Below are 17,402 nucleotides of genomic sequence, written 5' to 3'. Positions count from 1 at the left end.
CTATCTTCACTGCGCACAGTTGTATAGGATTGCAACCAACAGTTATGAGCTCAGAGGTATGGTGGTATAGAAGCCCACTGATGCCGTTGTGGTGAATTAAAACAAAACAAAAAAAAAGACTTAATATTTCAAAATTTTCAATTATTATTCAAACATGCTGACAGGAATCTCGAATATTTGAAGCATCGAAAAATTAAAACGTGACAAAAATCTATTATTGATTATCACAATAGTACTAAAGCCCAGGACAAGTCACCTGGACACCAGCCCAATTTTTACCAATGTGAAGGAAATTGAAGGAATTAAGCATTTTTGGCTAACTTGCACTTTTTTTTAATTATCATTATCATTAGTAAGCCTTATCTAGGTTTAACTGAGATGTACTATTTCACTTCATTACAAACTCATCATCTCTCTCTTCACCTTGAGTAGCCTTTCCTGTGCTTGTTTGTCCCCTCGGAAAACAGCTGTTAGTTTAATTTACCAGGCCGCCTCACCCTCAGCACCCTCCCCTGTTCACACCTAAGCTTTTCAGTCCCATCCTTGCATCTGTGTAACATCCATTTTCTTCTTTACAATTCATGGTTAATCGCCACATCCTTAAAAAGGAACTTGTGAAGCTGAAGCTGTGACTGACTGTGTCCTTAAGGATGAAAACTTTGCCGCTGGCCTGTAAATATGATTAACACGTGGCATTGCATTTGTTTTTGAATATGAGACGGCTACAGACTTGGTATGGAAAGCTCATTTTCAGACGTGGAATCCTAATTTTCTGGTACTATCTCAAATTTCTGACTTTGAGGACTGTTGATTTTGAAAAACACGTCTTAAATATATTGCAGTGTCAGAAATGGGATTCCATACAGGGTGTTGTGCCACAGAGGCTCTTAACACTTTCTTCACAGCCATGGGAAACACTTCCCATTTAACAGCGACTGTATTGTGGAGAAAGGCGGGGCTTCGTGCTGTCATTTACTCCGCCTGTTCTTCAGCACATGGGGCGGCGGGGCGGCTCGTCAGCGCGCACAGCCGCTCCGCCTCCAAGGCGATGTGGAAGAAAGGATCACAAATGAGAGACTGCACTTAAAGGAGAGATAAACAAGCATCCATGCATGCCCTCTTACCATTTACCGGGAAATAAAAATACAGCCAAGTCAGACGAACTCGTGCCTTTCGGGATTTAGGGACCGGGACGGTGTGAACGCGCCGCGCCGTGTGCTGGAGCGACGTCCGAGCGCGTCAAAGAAATCAGATCCCTGAGCGACTTGTGTTTACACAGGAACCATCCAAAGCCATGTTTTAGCAGGAAACCTTGGTCGGGACAGCAGGCTACTGTGCAGGATTTTTTTCTTCTTTTTTTTTTTGGTTTATTTATTTTTTTGCCGTTTGACTCTCTGCCTATCACAACACTCGGAGCAGAGCAGGAAATCAAGCTCTACATACACGGCCGTATAAGTAAATTTACTTAGAATCCAAGAAGGAAAACTATTTCTAATATTGGATATCATGGAGAGTTGCAGCTGAACCAAAGGGTGAGCACATGTTGTGCACGAAGCCGAGCGCGTCGCTGTCTGAGCCTTATTTCAGTGTGGATGTGGACACGAAAACTGTTCCAAACTAAACACAACTCCACTTGGCCACGGTTGCAGGGAATGGTACATCGGCAGTATTTTTGGAAAGTAGCGTTTTGTCCCTGTCGCTGTCAATCGGGTGTCCGGGCGAAAGGTCCTCCGGATCAACATGGAGAGTCTCGATGAGAAGGAGAAGATGGACAAGGGCTTCGGCCTGACTTACATCGGCTGGTGCTCGCTGGACAGCCGGACCACCCTGCCCATGCTGCCGTGGCTGGTGGCGGAGATCCGCAGGAGGAGCGAGAAAGGCGACTGCGGCCCCGTGATGCAGCCGAGAGAAGTTCAGCTGCTGCTCTGCCCCCCCTCCGTCCGCTGTGTTCCTTCCAACAGCAGCAACTCGTCCGTTTTCATATTCGAGCACAAAGCGCAGCTCATCTCTCGCTTCATCCACAACAGCAATGACCTCTCTTATTTCGCGTATCTCCTGCGGGGCCAGCCGGACAACCCGGAGTCCGAGATGTCCTGTCACGTCTTCAAGGCCTGCGACCCCAACCAGGTAGGCCTTCTTTGGAGCCACGACACCTGATACGAATCGGAGTGTGAAAAGTCTACCAAATAAAAAAGAAAGAAAGAAGTCCAGGCCAAATAATCAGTTGTGTAATAACCCATGTAATATGGGATTTGTGTACCTCTGTTACTGGTGTGCACAAAGACTAAAGACCTGGAAGTGGGCTTTCAGTGACCTACACTGCTCACAAGTCCAGTTTGAGCATAGCAAAAAATATTCCAAAAAGGATTCAAATGTAAATGATGCCCCTCTATGTCATTTTGCTTTGAATGAGTCCAGTTTTAAACGTGAACACAAGACAAAGGATTTTCCTAGAGGTGACAGCCATGTAATTTAATCTCTTTCACACACATGATATTGTTTGAGTCAATAGCCTAAACATGTTTGCTTTGGTATTATGTATTTAGGCCACTGGTTACTGGGGATGATAAACATGAGCGTGTGGGATCTTTGGGCAGAGCTAATCCATCTCTGTGCTTTTCTCTTCGGGCCATCAGCAACAGTGGCCCCAAGGGTCAGCACAGTGCAACTTAAGAAAACATGTGCAGATATTTCAGTAACACAACACAGAACTAGTCTTCATTTAGCTTAACCCAAAAAAAGGAACCCCCAGCTTTGGTGTTCAGTTTTGCAACGTCATCTGTGTTGTTGAGATCAGTGAATGCACATTGGAAAGCAGGTGGTCAGCCACAAGTGCCACGGAAAAACACACATGGCAGGAAATGACATGCATCCAGTTGAATGGTCTTTTTCTTTTCCTAAGTCCTTATGAGTTTCTCCTGCCATCTTTCTTTGACTTTTTGACTGTATCCTTTTGGAAACACAGTTGTTAGGCAGGTTTCACTGGTGTGCGTTTCAACTAGTCATTCCTCTTGTTTTTGAGCTGTGGATCAGTTGCTTTGATTGTCCAACCTTTCTTGTGGTGGAAAGTTTAAGTTTTCAAGAGGCTGCACAGGTGCCAGCCAATCAAATCCTCTCCAAGCATCCGGCACTCCCACTTTCAAGCCTTAACCAATCCCATGAATGGTGTGAAACCCGGCTTTAATTACACCCAACTTGGTTTTGTACAGGTGAATGGAATAACCACTAAACATTATGTGAAATGATTGTGGTTAGCTCGAACAGTCGCACATTTCTAATCACTTTCACTGAGCCAATATGCGGCAGCATGATTTGTTGTGAGTCTCGGACTTGTCATCTTTGCAGAAGGGATTTGTCTTTTTTTGCCTGGGTATTTCTGGACTTGTGTTGTATTGTACTGAGCTTTCGGAACAAGCGTAGATCAGACATGTCTTTTGCGGCCGTGACAACAACTCGACATGGCACAGCACTGTGTCAGCAGATTTACATGCTGGTCAGGATGCAAGTCTTGTGTAATAAACTGGAACGTGGTAAACATCCAAAAAAAAAAACAGGAACATGGGAGTCAGTATTTGAATATCAGCGCGGCGTGTTGCTTTCTAATCTTTCTGATTTCTGTTGGTCGTCCTCAAGAGCTCACCCCTCTGGCTCTGGCGTGTGTGACTGAGTTAGTTTTTTACTGTACATTAGTAGTAAATCCATTTAAAAAAAAAATTTTGTTCCATTTTTTTTTTCTATCTAAATCTTATATGATCATCTTGCGCTGTGTTCACCAGATTCGTCTCCGCCTATAACCCAATCTGTCAAAGTCTCACACTGGCTCTTGCTATTTTCGTTTCCCCACTGACCCAGGAAACCTTCCCAAATAATGTCCGAACAGATATGCTCCCTTTTTGCACCGATCTAAATCATGCCTGTGTTGTATCATGTTTCCTGTGGTATGTGCAAGCCGTGAGGACTCAGTTTGTTTGCTGCTGAAAGCTGAGAATAGGAGGCAGCAAGTTTTCACGACTCTGGCCTCTCAGCTGAAGGGTTTGCAACAGTTAGAAGGATCTTAAACATAACTCAGCCACCATCATTGCGCAACAAGAACTGGTTTGGCAGCCAGCAACATGTGAAAGGTGAACCATGTGGAATGCATGGGCTATTGGACTGGTGCGCCCTGTCGTGCACGACACCCTTGCAGCAGCCATTGTTTATGATTTAATGTTTTTTTTTGCCAGGTATATCCTGTGTTTAATTCGGGAATCCTTGTTGAGGCCATTAGAAATTTTTTCTGTTTGTCCCAACAGCGCTCAAAGAAATGACGAATACCGGCCTTTTATTTTTAGCCGACAGGCATGTTTGCAAATCTATTCTTAGTTGAAGACATGACGGGGTCACATTGTGTAAAGCCTGAGGAAGGAGTGCTGGTCTTTGCATCAAAATGATGCGAAAGGCTCAAAGGCTTTCATGGGAGCTAATGTGTGTCTCCGAAAGGCGCTCATGTTGTCGTGAGGATCACGAGTAGCCAAGAAAGCAGGATCTGTCAGTAAAAATGATGTGTATTTCAAATGTTGGGTGCTTGAAATCAGGTTTGACCTCCTTGACTTAAAATACAACTTTAGCCCTTTAAAAAAAAAAAAATCAACTGCAAGTCGTTATGTATAAGGAAACGTAAGGTACTAGGTAAGGGTAACACATCTCACATATCCTAAGTAAATGATATAAAGCACAGATTTAGACATTCAGTTGAACATCAATCAAACAGCGCTTGACATGTAACCTGTTACACACTTAGAGTCTGTGGTAGTCAGTGAGGCTCTGGTAGCTGCAGGTACTAATTTAACAGTGACCGCAAAACTGTCGAGCCATTATCAAGCCAGCAATGCACAGAGCGAGCCTGCCCAGCACAAACCACAGGCCCCTCTCTTCATTATCCTTTGCTCTGACTTGGAGCTGGGCCACAGTGGAATCTCTGACTGGGTGACCCTCGGCTGTCTTGCAGGTTCGGGTCATCGTTCAACAGTGGCGCATTACTCTTGAGCTGAGTCAGTGGAGACTGATGCACTTCTCTCAAAATCTGATTTAGACTTCAATACTTCTAGCACTGCTAAGCCAAAGGAAAGAAAAATTGCTTTTTGGTACCCACCGCTCTCGCACAAGATTTCATTACAAAACATTAGCATCTTGACTTTTTTCCCTTGTTTTCATACTGAATGATGTCTGTTAAACATTATCTCAGTTCTTGCAAAGCGAGAAAAGAAATACCACAGATTCTTATCCGGTTGCCGTGATAGTCTTTGCTCTATTAACTCGTGCATTTAGTCTTACACATGTCCCATCCAAGCACAGAGCGTCACTTTTTATAACACTGCTGGATTGTGCTTTTTTTAAATCACTTAGCAGAGGCACATAGAATTTTTTAGTGGCATAAAAGTTTACTTGACAGTGCAACAGCGGCATGGAAAGGGATTAAATGTTCGGGAAAAGAAAACTAGCTCAAATTGTTTGTTTTGTTGTTGGTTTGTAACTGCCATTATTCAGACATTCGCATTATTTGATGCTACATTATGTGCAAGAGAAGAGAGAAAAAGTGTTTTTTTGCGTTCTTGCTTCCACTCTGGCACATTGTGACGTGATCTCCCATCTCATCTGAGGGTGTGACATAAGAGCCTTTTTGTTTTATGTTTGTACATGAACTTTGTCAGACCGAGCTTTTAGCTAAGATTTGACCTTTAATGTTGTTTCTCATTCAGCTTTTCACACACAAACACGATAAGGCAGAGGTGTTTACACTAACATTTTATAGGGCGTGTTCCATTTCAGTTTATCGCTTTTTGCCGTGCTGGGCTGAACATTACAGAGGCCAGGAGTGGGCATAGACAGAAGAAAATATTATTTTGAAGTTAAATTATACCGAATTCAGCACATGAAAGCATATGTTTGCATGTTTTGCTTATCTTATTAGCACATTTTTGCAATTTTCTTTGCATATCTTTGTTAATCTGTGCCCATAAGATAAGATAATTTCCTCAGTCAGCAGCACAACAGACCGGTTCTTACACACCAGAGCTACAGTCAAAGAAACACGAGCTCCCCTGAAAAACACGATTTTGCAAAATTGCAACGTGTAACATCAGCAATACCCTTCATAATATCCTCTGGCATGTCATGTTTTATTGCGTATGGTCTCACATGGGGTGATGTATCTCATTCCTTAGCCTCTGTCCGTTTCCATTCTTATCTAATATTGACTGAGTAATAACCTGCGCCTCTAAAAGTGGTCTAATTAGGCCTAATTCTATGCAGTTGGGCCAGTGTGTTGGTCCCCGCTGTTTTGCTGTAGTTTTGCTTAATGGTGCGGACAGAACAATGTGCCAGCCACTGTCCGATCTACCATTATGAAGGCCTGCTGTTTGCAGCTGGGACGTTATGTTCACCATGCGTTGGGAGTACTCAGGACTCCTCCAGCTCAGAGAGGGCATTGCTCGTGTTTACTTAATCCTAGGCTCTAAAGCTGCGCTCAGCTGCTGGCGTTTACATAGGCCCAGTGTCAGTGATACTGTTTGATTAATCTAGATAGAGACGGATGGAGGGAGGGGTGAAGTGCTTGAACAGATTTTCAATGAAAAAGCCATAAGTTTTCCCTTATTGCCCAACAGCTTTCTGCTTGTCCGTGCCTGTCTCCTCCCAAAGAGTAAGCACCTTTGCCGGCTATGTATGGGGTTTACAACAAATAATTAATCAGACCAAATGCTGTGGCGTCATCTTACTCATACATAATGAAGCGGTTTCCTAAGACGTTAAGATGACTCTGTCATTTATTTCCCTCTGCGTTGGCCAGACAGTGCAGCTGTGATTCTCATTCAGCTTTTGGATTTTGAATTACCTTGATCTTGCAGTGTCAACACTGTCTGGCAGCGCAGGACCGCTTTTTCCCACAAAGGTTGCCAGTTTGATTTCATGTGCTGTTTTTTTTTTTCACCCCCTTGCTGACCTACAGTCATGGGAATAAAAGGAAGGACACCCTCTTTAAATTGTAAGGTTTTATGTTTAGGACCAAAAAAATGATCTGGTCTTTACAGTTCTTAATATTAGGTAGATACAGTCTCAAATGGACAAAAAATACATGATACATTAAACCACAACACAACAACTTCGCCAAAATGTGGTAGAACCACCTTTTGCAGCAGTTGCTTGAAGTAATTATTTTCTGTGTGACGTTATCAGGTTTTCAGGTGCTGTGGCTACAAAATAAGTTGAAATGTACCCCCCTCCCCTTTCTTGAGCATTTTTTTCTGAGCATTGCATGTTCTGATCTTTGATGAATTTGCTGGAACGTCTTCTCCTGGCAACTGTCTCGAATGTTTTCCACTTGTGAATAATCTTTCTCACTGTGGAATGATGAGCTCCAAATAGTTTGGAAATGGCCTTGTATCCCTTCCCCTGATTTATGGGCTGCAACTATTGCTTTTCTGAGATCATGACTGATGTCTTCCCTCCTTGGCCATTGTTTTAACACATTACATAACGCATGAATTCTGCAGACCAACAAACTGGTGAAAAATTGTTGTATACTGTGCAGTGGCCAATGCTTGAATGACAAATACAGTCTAGTCTAAGTCTCACACGTGCTCATGATCAATTGATCAAGCGCATTTGATCAGCAGCTGCTACGTGCCCTCTTGTTTTCTGTGGAAGCAGTTAGGGTGTTCTGAATATTCGCTTAGTTTTGTTTTGTAGCTAAATAATGATTCGATGTAATATGTCATGTGATGTTACTCATCTGGGGTTACAGTTACCTCATTTTAAGACCTAGTAAGGACCAGATGATTACAGTGTCCCAGTATCTATAACCAGTGGATTGAAAGGTATTTTTCACATGACTGTTGTAATTGATTATTTTTTTTATTATTATTAATTATTATTCATAACTGTGCATTCAGAGAAATTTGTTTTGACAGCTTGAAAATAAGCCAGCAAACAGCTGGAAAAACACTTACACTGGTCAGAGATCCTGTGAGGAGATATCTGAGTCAGCATTTATGGCCAAGCACCTGCCGCCTCGGCCACCCGCGTTTTTTTCACATCTCAATACAGCCCTCTGTCTCCAGTGAGGCACGGCATGACCATTAGGAGGGCTGCCACTGAGAAAATGGCTTTAAAATAGCTCATGTTGTCACAGCGGAAATATAGCACATGTTTTAATCTCTGTCACTAGTGCTGTGCGAAATGGACAAAATTCTATATCCCGATAACGATATATATCCCGATATAGTATTTTTTCTTAAATATATATATATATATATATATATATATATATATATATAAAATTAATGGTAATTTCTGAATTTTTGAATGGCAATGGCGTCTGTGATTTTTCGGTGTCTGCGGGACTGCTTGTCATAGGGGATGCCTTTGGTCAGCGATTCGTTCAGGCTCGTTTTGGTGTGTTTTTTTCTTCATTTGTGGTTTTGAGGTAGTTTGTCGCGTCTTTATGCTGTCTCTGTACTGCTCTTCATGTCGTGTCTTTAAGTGACAGAACCGATTAGACGTGTTGTCTGGTCGCTGTCTGACTTTTTAAATCCAAACCAAAACCACACTATGGAATTTCGGTTCCGACTTTTCCGCACTAATTCCTCTCTGGGTTCTGTTTCCATTGTGTTTTCCAACGTGCTCTCCGCCAAGCTTTCCGCCTCTGTTGTTGTTTGTACCCATGCTCCCATAGCACTGCCGTAAATGAGTCTTTGCGGGTGACATAAAAATGCAAAGTAGTAGCGCTGCTGCAGTTACATTTAGCCTTCATTCATTGTTCAGACAACGTGTCATTTTCTTAAAAAAAACAAAAAACAATATGAACAATAGAGGGCTATATCGTACGGTGGACATTTTTATATCGCACTGCGACATATATCGTAATATCGCACGGCACTATCTGTCACTTGTATGTAAAGCAGGGACTGACTTTATCAGGATTTTTTATTTCATTCACAACTTTTCCCCTCCTGTTTTTCTTCCCTGTTGTACGGATCACACCTCTGAAGCATTTTATTACCTAACTGTCCTCCCCAGTGTACATTCTAAGCGTCTTTACTCAACAGCCTGCATGCAGCTCTTATCTGGTTCTGTGGATGTGTTCAGTGTTTGGGGCCATTAAATGATTTAGTATTCACTGTTGCTTAAACACAATATTTGGATAAGCTTTGCTGTGGCTATGGTTCAAGTCCCTCTGACCTTCAAGAGAGATGGAACTTTGTGTCCGTTGGCCAAAAATTTTACCAGAACAATAATTCATTGCCAACTGATTTTAAGCCTTTCCCATCTGTTTCATTTGTAAATACCTCCCAAGCTTGTAGGATTGACTTGCTTCACATTACCAAGTATTCTTTAAGAGCTTTTGTGTTTGGTTTAGCATCTTTCCTTGATTCATTCATCCAAGAAATACGATCCGCTTTGGTGGCACAGGCTGTTCCTGCAACAGTTTGAGCACCTGATACAGTGTGGCTTAAACGGGTTCACCTTGAAGTCTCTCATTTCTTTTTTTTTTTTCCCCCACTTCTGTAACGCCTAGGCATTTCTCTGGCTTCTTACCTACTTCTGACACCATTATGGTGTTTGGTCTGTCTGCAGCTGACTCACTTATGTTAAAAAAATTTTCCAATCATTTCTGGGGTTTTTCTGGAACTGCCATCTAAACATGGTTTTATTTGTTTAATGCGTTCAGTCAACAATTATGTCCAGAGTAACTGTATTGATGTGATGGACTTTTTTTTTATATATGAGAGGTCATCCACAGCACGCTGCAGCTACTTTGTACTTGTTTTTTTATGGATAGTTACTGCATATGTTTTGAATGGGAACATTCCAAACATTTTGCTGATACTGCATATTTAGCTCATTTCTCTGTGGTGGTACTTGTGTTGTTTATTTGTTGGCTGAGCTGCTCATTGTCTCGATTATTCCTTCATTCCCCTGTTCTGACTCACAGGTCCCAGAGGTAATTAGTAGTATTCGCCATGTGTCCAAATCAGCCTTGAAGGAAGATGCCAAGCCTAAACAGGAGGCGGATGAGGCCTTCTACAACTCGCAGAAATTTGAAGTGCTTTACTGTGGAAAGGTGAACATTAGTCTCTTTAAACTACTGTTTGTTTTTACTAGGGATGCAGTGATACCACTTTTTTTCAAACCGATACGATACCGATACTTGGATCTGATTACTTGCCGATACTTCTACCACAAAAAAATGCAATGAATTGGAAGACAGGTTTCGATCTCACTAGCCTAACCACACTGTTCCTGATTAGCTCGGCATCTCCCCTAGCCGCCAATCTCAAAAAATACAACAAAAATGACAAGCCACCCTCTGATCGCGGTGTTCATGCAATAAATTGGTATCGGTTCATGGTATCGGTTAACTTTAACGAGTACGAGTATATTAAAATAGTATCGGCCCGATACCAGTATCGATATCGGTGCATCCCTAGTTTTTACCTGTTAAAGCCTTTCAATTATTAATGTTGGATTAAAAAAAAAAAAATCCAGGTGATGGTTGGCCACAAGAAGGCTCCATCCACCCTCATCGACGACTGTGTTGACAAGTTTCGTCAGCATGAGATTGAACGTAAGCGCCTACGACTGCTAAATGGGCAGCGAGGGTCCACGGAGAGCGCCCCTGTGGAGTTCCTCATGGGGGAAGAAGGAGACCCGCTGTCCACCGCTCTGAATAAAGATTTGGAGGACCCCGAAGGTCCTGGAGTGGAGGACACAAATGCAGGTGGAGGTAAAGGCATCAAGCAGATTCCTTGATTATCATGTTTGAATGTATCAGGTTCAAAGTGTAAATGAATGCAGGCGATTTTTACAAAGTTCCCAGTTTTCTGCCATTTCTCTGTTGCCTTATTTGCATTGGCAAGAACATTAACGACCACGTTCATGATGTTAATTGTCTCTCATCATAGTTTGAGATTTTATTGTGTGTCAAGGTCTCTACTAAGAAGACCCCACAGGATTACCTGGAAGAAGATGTCTTGTATCACAATGAGACCTTCCAGACTAAACAAATTAGAATAAGATAATGTTGACTAAAGAAGACTCCCTCGTCCTGCTGGGAGACTTCAATGCTCACGTGGGCAATGACAGTGAGACCTGGAGGGGCGTGATTGGGAGGAACGGCCCCCCCGATCTGAATCAGAGTGGTGTTTTGTTGTTGGACTTCTGTGCTCGTCACGGACTGTCCATAACGAACACCATGTTCAGGCATAAGGGTGTCCATATGTGCACTTGGCACCAGGACACCCTAGGCCGCAGCTCGATGATCGACTTTGTGGTTGTATCGTCGGACTTGCGGCCGTATGTCCTGGACACTCGGGTGAAGAGAGGGGCGGAGCTGTCAACTGATCACCACCTGGTGGTGAGTTGGCTCCGCTGGTGGGGGAGGAAGCCGGTCAGACCTGGCAGGCCCAAACGTATTGTGAGGGTCTGTTGGGAACGGCTGGCGGAATCCCCTGTAAGGAGAAGTTTCAACTCCCACCTCCGGCAGAGCTTCAACCATGTCCCGAGGGAGGTGGGGGACATTGAGCCCGAATGGGCCATGTTCCGTGCCTCCATTGTTGAGGCGGCCGACCGGAGCTGTGGCCGTAAGGTGGTCGGTGCCTGTCGTGGCGGCAATCCCCGAACCCGCTGGTGGACACCAGTGGTGAGGGAAGCCGTCAAGCTGAAGAAGGAGTCCTATCGGGCCTTTTTGGCCAGTGGGACTCTGGAAGCAGCTGATGGGTACCGACAGGCCAAGCGGAACGCAGCCTCGGCGGTTGCTGAGGCAAAAACTCGGGCTTGGGAGGAGTTCGGGGAGGCTATGGAGAACGACTTCCGGACGGCCTCGAGGAGATTCTGGTCTGCCATCCGGCGGCTCAGGGGGGGGAAGCGGTGCACCGTCAACACCGTGTATGGTGAGGGCGGGGCTCTGCTGACTTCTACTAGGGACGTCGTGAGTCGGTGGGGGGAATACTTCGAGGGCCTCCTCAATCCTACCGACACGCCTTCCGATGAGGAAGCAGAGTTGGGGAGCTCGGACGTGGGACCTCCCATCTCTGGGGCTGAGGTTGCCGAGGTGGTCAAAAAACTCACACTCCTCAGCCTCCCTGGTAAGGTCTATTCGGGGGTACTGGAGAGGAGGATCCGACGGATAGTCGAATCTCGGATTCAGGAGGTGCAGTGTGGTTTTCGTCCTGGCCGTGGAACAGTGGACCAGCTCTATACCCTCCGCAGGATCCTGGAGGGTGCATGGGAGTTCGCCCAACCGGTCTACATGTGTTTTGTGGACTTGGAGAAGGCGTTCGACCGTGTCCCTCGGGGACTCTTGTGGGGGGTGCTCCGGGAGTATGGAGTGCCGGACTCTTTGATACAGGCTGTTCGGTCCCTGTATGACCGGTGTCAGAGTTTGGTCCGCATTGCCGGCAGTAAGTCGGACATGTTTCCTGTGAGGGTTGGACTCCGTCAGGGCTGCCCTTTGTCACCGATTCTGTTCATAATTTTTATGGACAGAATTTCTAGGCGCAGCCAGGGCGTTGAGGGGGTCCGGTTTGGCGACCTCAGAATCGGGTCTCTGCTTTTTGCGGACGATTTGGTTCTGTTGGCGTCCTCAGGCCGTGACCTTCAGCTCTCACTGGAGCGGTTCGCAGCCGAGTGTGAAGCGGCTGGGATGAGAATCAGCACCTCCAAATCCGAGACCATGGTCCTCGGCCGGAAAAGGGTGGAATGCCCTCTCCGGGTCGGGAATGAGATCCTTCCCCAAGTGGAGGAGTTCAAGTATCTCGGGGTCTTGTTCACGAGTGAGGGACGAATGGAGCAGGAGATTGACAGACGGATCGGTGCGGCGTCTGCAGTGATGCGGGCTCTGCACCGGCCCGTTGTGGTGAAGAAGGAGCTGAGCCAGAAGGCGAAGCTCTCGATTTACCGGTCAGTCTATGTTCTTACCCTCACCTATGGTCACGAGCTGTGGGTAGTGACCGAAAGAACGAGATCGCGAATACAAGCGGCCGAAATGAGTTTCCTCCGCAGGGTGTCTGGGCTCTCCCTTAGAGATAGGGTGAGAAGCTCGGTCATCCGGGAGGGGCTCGGAGTAGAACCGCTGCTCCTCCGCATCGAGAGGAGTCAGATGAGGTGGCTCGGGCATCTAGTGAGAATGCCTCCTGGACGCCTCCCCGGTGAGGTGTTCCGGGCCCGTCCCACTGGGAGGAGGCCCCGGGGAAGACCCAGGACACGTTGGAGAGACTATGTCTCTCGGCTGGCCTGGGAACGCCTCGGGGTCCCCCCAGAAGAGCTGGAGGAAGTGGCCGGGGACAGGGACGTCTGGGTCTCTTTGCTCAAGCTGCTGCCCCCGCGACCCGATCCCCGGACCAGCGGAAGATGATGGATGGATGGATGGATTGATTGACTAAAGAAAAGAAAAGAAAAGGAAATTTAGTAGCTGTTAGTTTCAAGTTCCAGTGTCAAATAGTCAGAAAAGTGCAAGGTCAAGCAATTATTTAACCAATCTGATGTGCACAAACATATAAGAGTAATGTCTAAAGACCTAGATTTGAATATAAAACATCTCCAGAAACAGCTCTACGCGTTTCTGCGATTTGACTCGCCAAATAAGACAAGCATGCCTTTTCTGCTGTCTGGTCCAGGTAAAGGTGTTCCCAGCGGTGCCAGTCTCAGAGGAGCCTTCCCGGAGTGCATCCTGGAGGACTCTGGATTTGAGGAGCCGCAGGAGTTCCGCACACGCTGCAGCAGCCTGGCAGGAAGTCTGCAGAGGAAGCCGGGGGAAGCTGGCATCAGGGGTCCCACGCGTCGCAGACACGCCAGCGCACCAAACAACGTTCAGCCGTCTGACTCAGACAAGAACCGCACAATGCTCTTCCAGGTAGAGTTGAGTTTCTATGGGGAGTGCTAATGGTTGTGTTATCCAGAAAAAAGGAGGAGCGACTACAACAGGATTCTTTTAATCTTGATCAGCATGCAGTAGCAGCAATATGTTTAATATCTCTGGGTATATTCCACTCTAAATATACTTTCTCTGCAGTGTGATGAATGAGTGTGTCAGAATTTCTTTGAAAGAACTTGTTTCCACCTGTGGCGCAAGAAAACCAAATTCCTGCTTGTCATCTAAGCTCGCCGCATTCAGGCTGCGTGTGACTGGCAGCTGTAACTTGCTCAGTCCCCTGTAGCTTCTGCAGAAATTTAAGGCTGTAACTCCTGTGTAACGTGATGCTTTATTAAAAAAAAACCTTCGGGCGGTGGCGTGAGCCAGCTGCCACTCCTCACGCACTGTGCCCATTTCCTCATGTGGCTAATTTAAAAAAAACTAGAGCGCAACACTCAATATGATACCCTGCACAGCAGTCAATTATGGGAAAAATCATTGCTGTGGCCTTGATTTGGAGCGTGCGTGGATGTATTTATGCCGGTGGGTTGTCTGTATGCCTTTGAGTCTGTGTGTGAGCGTATTCTTTTGTGTGTCACAGGTTGGACGTTTTGAGGTGAACCTCATAAGTCCTGATAGTAAAACAGTGGTGCTGGAGAAAAACTTCAAAGAAATCTCATCATGCTGTCAGGTTGGCCTAATTTTTTACTTGCTGTATTTACACCGAAAGCCTTGCGTCTCTGCTGCAGGCCTAGAAAGAGCATAAACTCAGAGCAGCTTTAATGTATTACATATTCAGACGTCAAACATACATTTGCCGTACGGCGGGATGTTTCATCTGTAAATTGATCGCAAATTACATCTTTACTAGTAATGTAGCAACATTTAAAGCTACTCTGCATAAAGATGACGCGATGTCTAGTGGTGTTGTTTTTTTTTTTTTACTGATGAACTGGAAATAGGAAACGTGCGGAGCCATTATGGTGTCATGTGCCACACTTAGCTGCAGCTATGTTAATATTGATTTGTAATTCTAAACCGAGCACAAAGATCCAAAAGTATTCTCACCCTCCTCTGCGCTGTCTACTCTGCTGTTTGTCTTGTTATTGACTTAACAGGGTGTTAGGCAAACCGACCATTTCGGGTTCATCTGTCGGGACCAATCAGACTCTGGTCCCAGTCAGTACATGTGCTACGTTTTTCAGTGTGCCAGCGAATCCTTGGTGAGTTGCACGGCAAGTGAAAACTGACTTAACTCGAGTGCAAAAGATATAGAGCTGGTCTATATGTCTGTGCATGCGCCCGCTTTTGTGTGTCAGGTTGACGAGGTGATGCTGACCCTGAAGCAGGCCTTCTCCACCGCGGCAGCCTTACAAAGTAACAAGACCCCGATCCAGCTCTGTGAAGCCTGCCCCATGCATGACCTGCACAAGCTCTGCGAGAGAATTGAGGGTAAGCCAAGTCACACACACACACACACACACACACACACACAGCGCTTCTCTTTGGCCTTACTCATGAATGCGCTGATGCTTGGTCTGTTTCTGAGAATTTATATTCTGCTCCCAGGTCTCTACCCACCTAGAGCAAAGCTGACCATCCAAAAATATCTGTCCCAGTTGACCGACAATGAGCAGGCAGACATTTTTGAGCGAGTTCAAGTAAGGTTTGGCGACTCTTAAACAAAGCGCACTTTCTGCTGGCAACACAAGTGACACGTGAACAGTCTCTCTTGTTATGAGCTGTTTATTTATTTTAATTTTTTATTTTTTTAGCGCTGCTGCTTCTATTTCTGAGCGCAGTTTTCCCGTATTGATTTTTAAGTGCGTGTGCTTCTGCAGAGACTGAAGCCCGGGTCGGACCAAGAAGAGAATCAGCTGGTGATTTTCCATCTGAGACAGCTGTGTGAAATCAAACAAAAATCCCACCTCCACATTGGAGAGGCCCCTCAGGTAACTGCTTGCAAAGTTGACCCATTTCTTCAAGGGGCTTGTTTTTTGGAGATTTTCTTTGGCATTTCTGTGTTGAAACAGCAATATTGTTAAATGGACAAGTCCACTGGATTCATGATTGATAATCTGAAAATGCAATGTGCCTTCTGCATTATTGCCTATTGCTTTAGCGGAACTTCTTTTACATTTTATAAGCTGCTCAGGAGAAATGACATTTTAAGTTTGAAAGGTTTGTATTTATTACTTTAGAACGGTCTAGCCTGAGGGGCTTGTTTTAGTTGAATATTTTCACCCAGATGGAAGAACTTCAGCAACAGTTCCTCTTCTGTTGTGAGCAGCCTGCACCTGGAGGCTGTTTTTTAATGATTTATTATTTTTTTTTACAGTTTTAGACACGTGGTCTGCTACCCTTTTTCGGGGACAGTCATTGCAAGCCTCACCGTTGTTCTCCTATGTCCGTTGTTGCTTTTCTTTAACAGAATGCATCAACTGGCTCGTCCGCGGGAGACGCAGTAGCCACCAGCAGTCGCTTCAAACTTGATATTCTCAAGAATAAGGCTCGCACATCCCTTACCAGTTCTCTGGAGAACATCATTGCAAAGGTCGGTCTGAATAGAGAGGTGTTTTTTTTCTTTTCTTTTTCCCAACATGTTACCAAATTGGTCCCTACTTTATCTTTGCTAAATTTCCTGCTCGTGTTATCAAGGCCATTCTCTTCGTATAAATGTATGCCTGTCCCTTATTTCTCCACCCCTGACTGAAAATAACCACTGCGCTGTGCACCTATTTGTCTCCCCGCTCAGTCTTTGTATTGGTTCCTGTATCTGTGTCACTATCATCCAGGGGATTTGGATTGACCCATATCTGCCAGTGAGGCAGCAGAATAATTCCTTAGTGGAGGGATCCAGGCAATCTGAGATCTCTTCAGACATCTATTATTATCTCAGACTTAGCTGAACAGTGATACTGTTAATGTTATCAAGTCTGAAAACATCTGCCTCCTTTAACGTCTTGCCACTCAGGACTTTCCTGTTTATTGTCAATCTCTTAGCATCACACTGGCAATGCCAACTGTTCATCTTTTTCCAATAAAAGAAAAAGCAGGCATGCAAAACTGCTTTAATCATGTGTTTTATTTACGTGTTTGTTTTTTTTTGCAACTTGTTACAAGTTGTATCATCATCTCTGTCACCAGGGTGCCAGCCGAATGCGAGGCCGCTTGGGAAGCATGGGAAGCATCAGCAGTTTTGAAAGAGTAAGTTTCCTTGAGAATCAACACGAGAATTCCCAGAACTTTGGTCATGGGATCATGTTGCAGCTCTACTCTGAGGAAAAGAAGAATATGATGGACATGTCAACTTTTCACTTTGATCAGTCTCAGTGTGCATACTTAAGGCTCCTCTCACACGGAGACATAAATCTGCACTGCATTGTTCCCACGTAGTTTTATGATGAAGCTGCATTGGTCAGAAGGCCAAACTGCACTGCTGGGAATGTTTTTTTTTACAAAGGTGTTAGTGGGCCATTTGTGGCTGTGGGCTTCAGTTTGTTACTGCTGTTCA

General features: G+C 45.0%; 1 protein-coding gene across 3 annotated transcripts in view; it reads left to right on the top strand.

Moving 5' to 3' along the window:
• The first annotated feature begins 974 nt into the window (after window positions 1–974).
• tbc1d4 (TBC1 domain family, member 4) overlaps window positions 975–17,402 on the top strand; it is a 36,574-nt gene continuing 20,146 nt past the window's right edge. For all 3 annotated transcript variants that reach the window (XM_075479240.1, XM_075479241.1, XM_075479239.1), the window contains exons 1-11: window positions 975–2,127; window positions 9,971–10,099; window positions 10,525–10,762; window positions 13,653–13,888; window positions 14,490–14,579; window positions 15,007–15,111; window positions 15,208–15,340; window positions 15,458–15,549; window positions 15,730–15,840; window positions 16,320–16,442; window positions 17,036–17,095. In XM_075479240.1, the coding sequence (XP_075335355.1) occupies window positions 1,741–2,127; window positions 9,971–10,099; window positions 10,525–10,762; window positions 13,653–13,888; window positions 14,490–14,579; window positions 15,007–15,111; window positions 15,208–15,340; window positions 15,458–15,549; window positions 15,730–15,840; window positions 16,320–16,442; window positions 17,036–17,095 (1,704 nt within the window). In that variant the 5' untranslated portion in view covers window positions 975–1,740. The remainder of the gene's footprint in view (window positions 2,128–9,970; window positions 10,100–10,524; window positions 10,763–13,652; window positions 13,889–14,489; window positions 14,580–15,006; window positions 15,112–15,207; window positions 15,341–15,457; window positions 15,550–15,729; window positions 15,841–16,319; window positions 16,443–17,035; window positions 17,096–17,402) is intronic.

The sequence above is a fragment of the Odontesthes bonariensis genome, chromosome 12, assembly GCF_027942865.1.
Source record: "Odontesthes bonariensis isolate fOdoBon6 chromosome 12, fOdoBon6.hap1, whole genome shotgun sequence".
In the NCBI taxonomy this organism is placed as follows: domain Eukaryota; kingdom Metazoa; phylum Chordata; class Actinopteri; order Atheriniformes; family Atherinopsidae; genus Odontesthes; species Odontesthes bonariensis.
The sequence above is the reverse complement of the archived record's forward strand: the minus strand, read 5'-3'. Positions and strand labels throughout refer to the sequence as shown.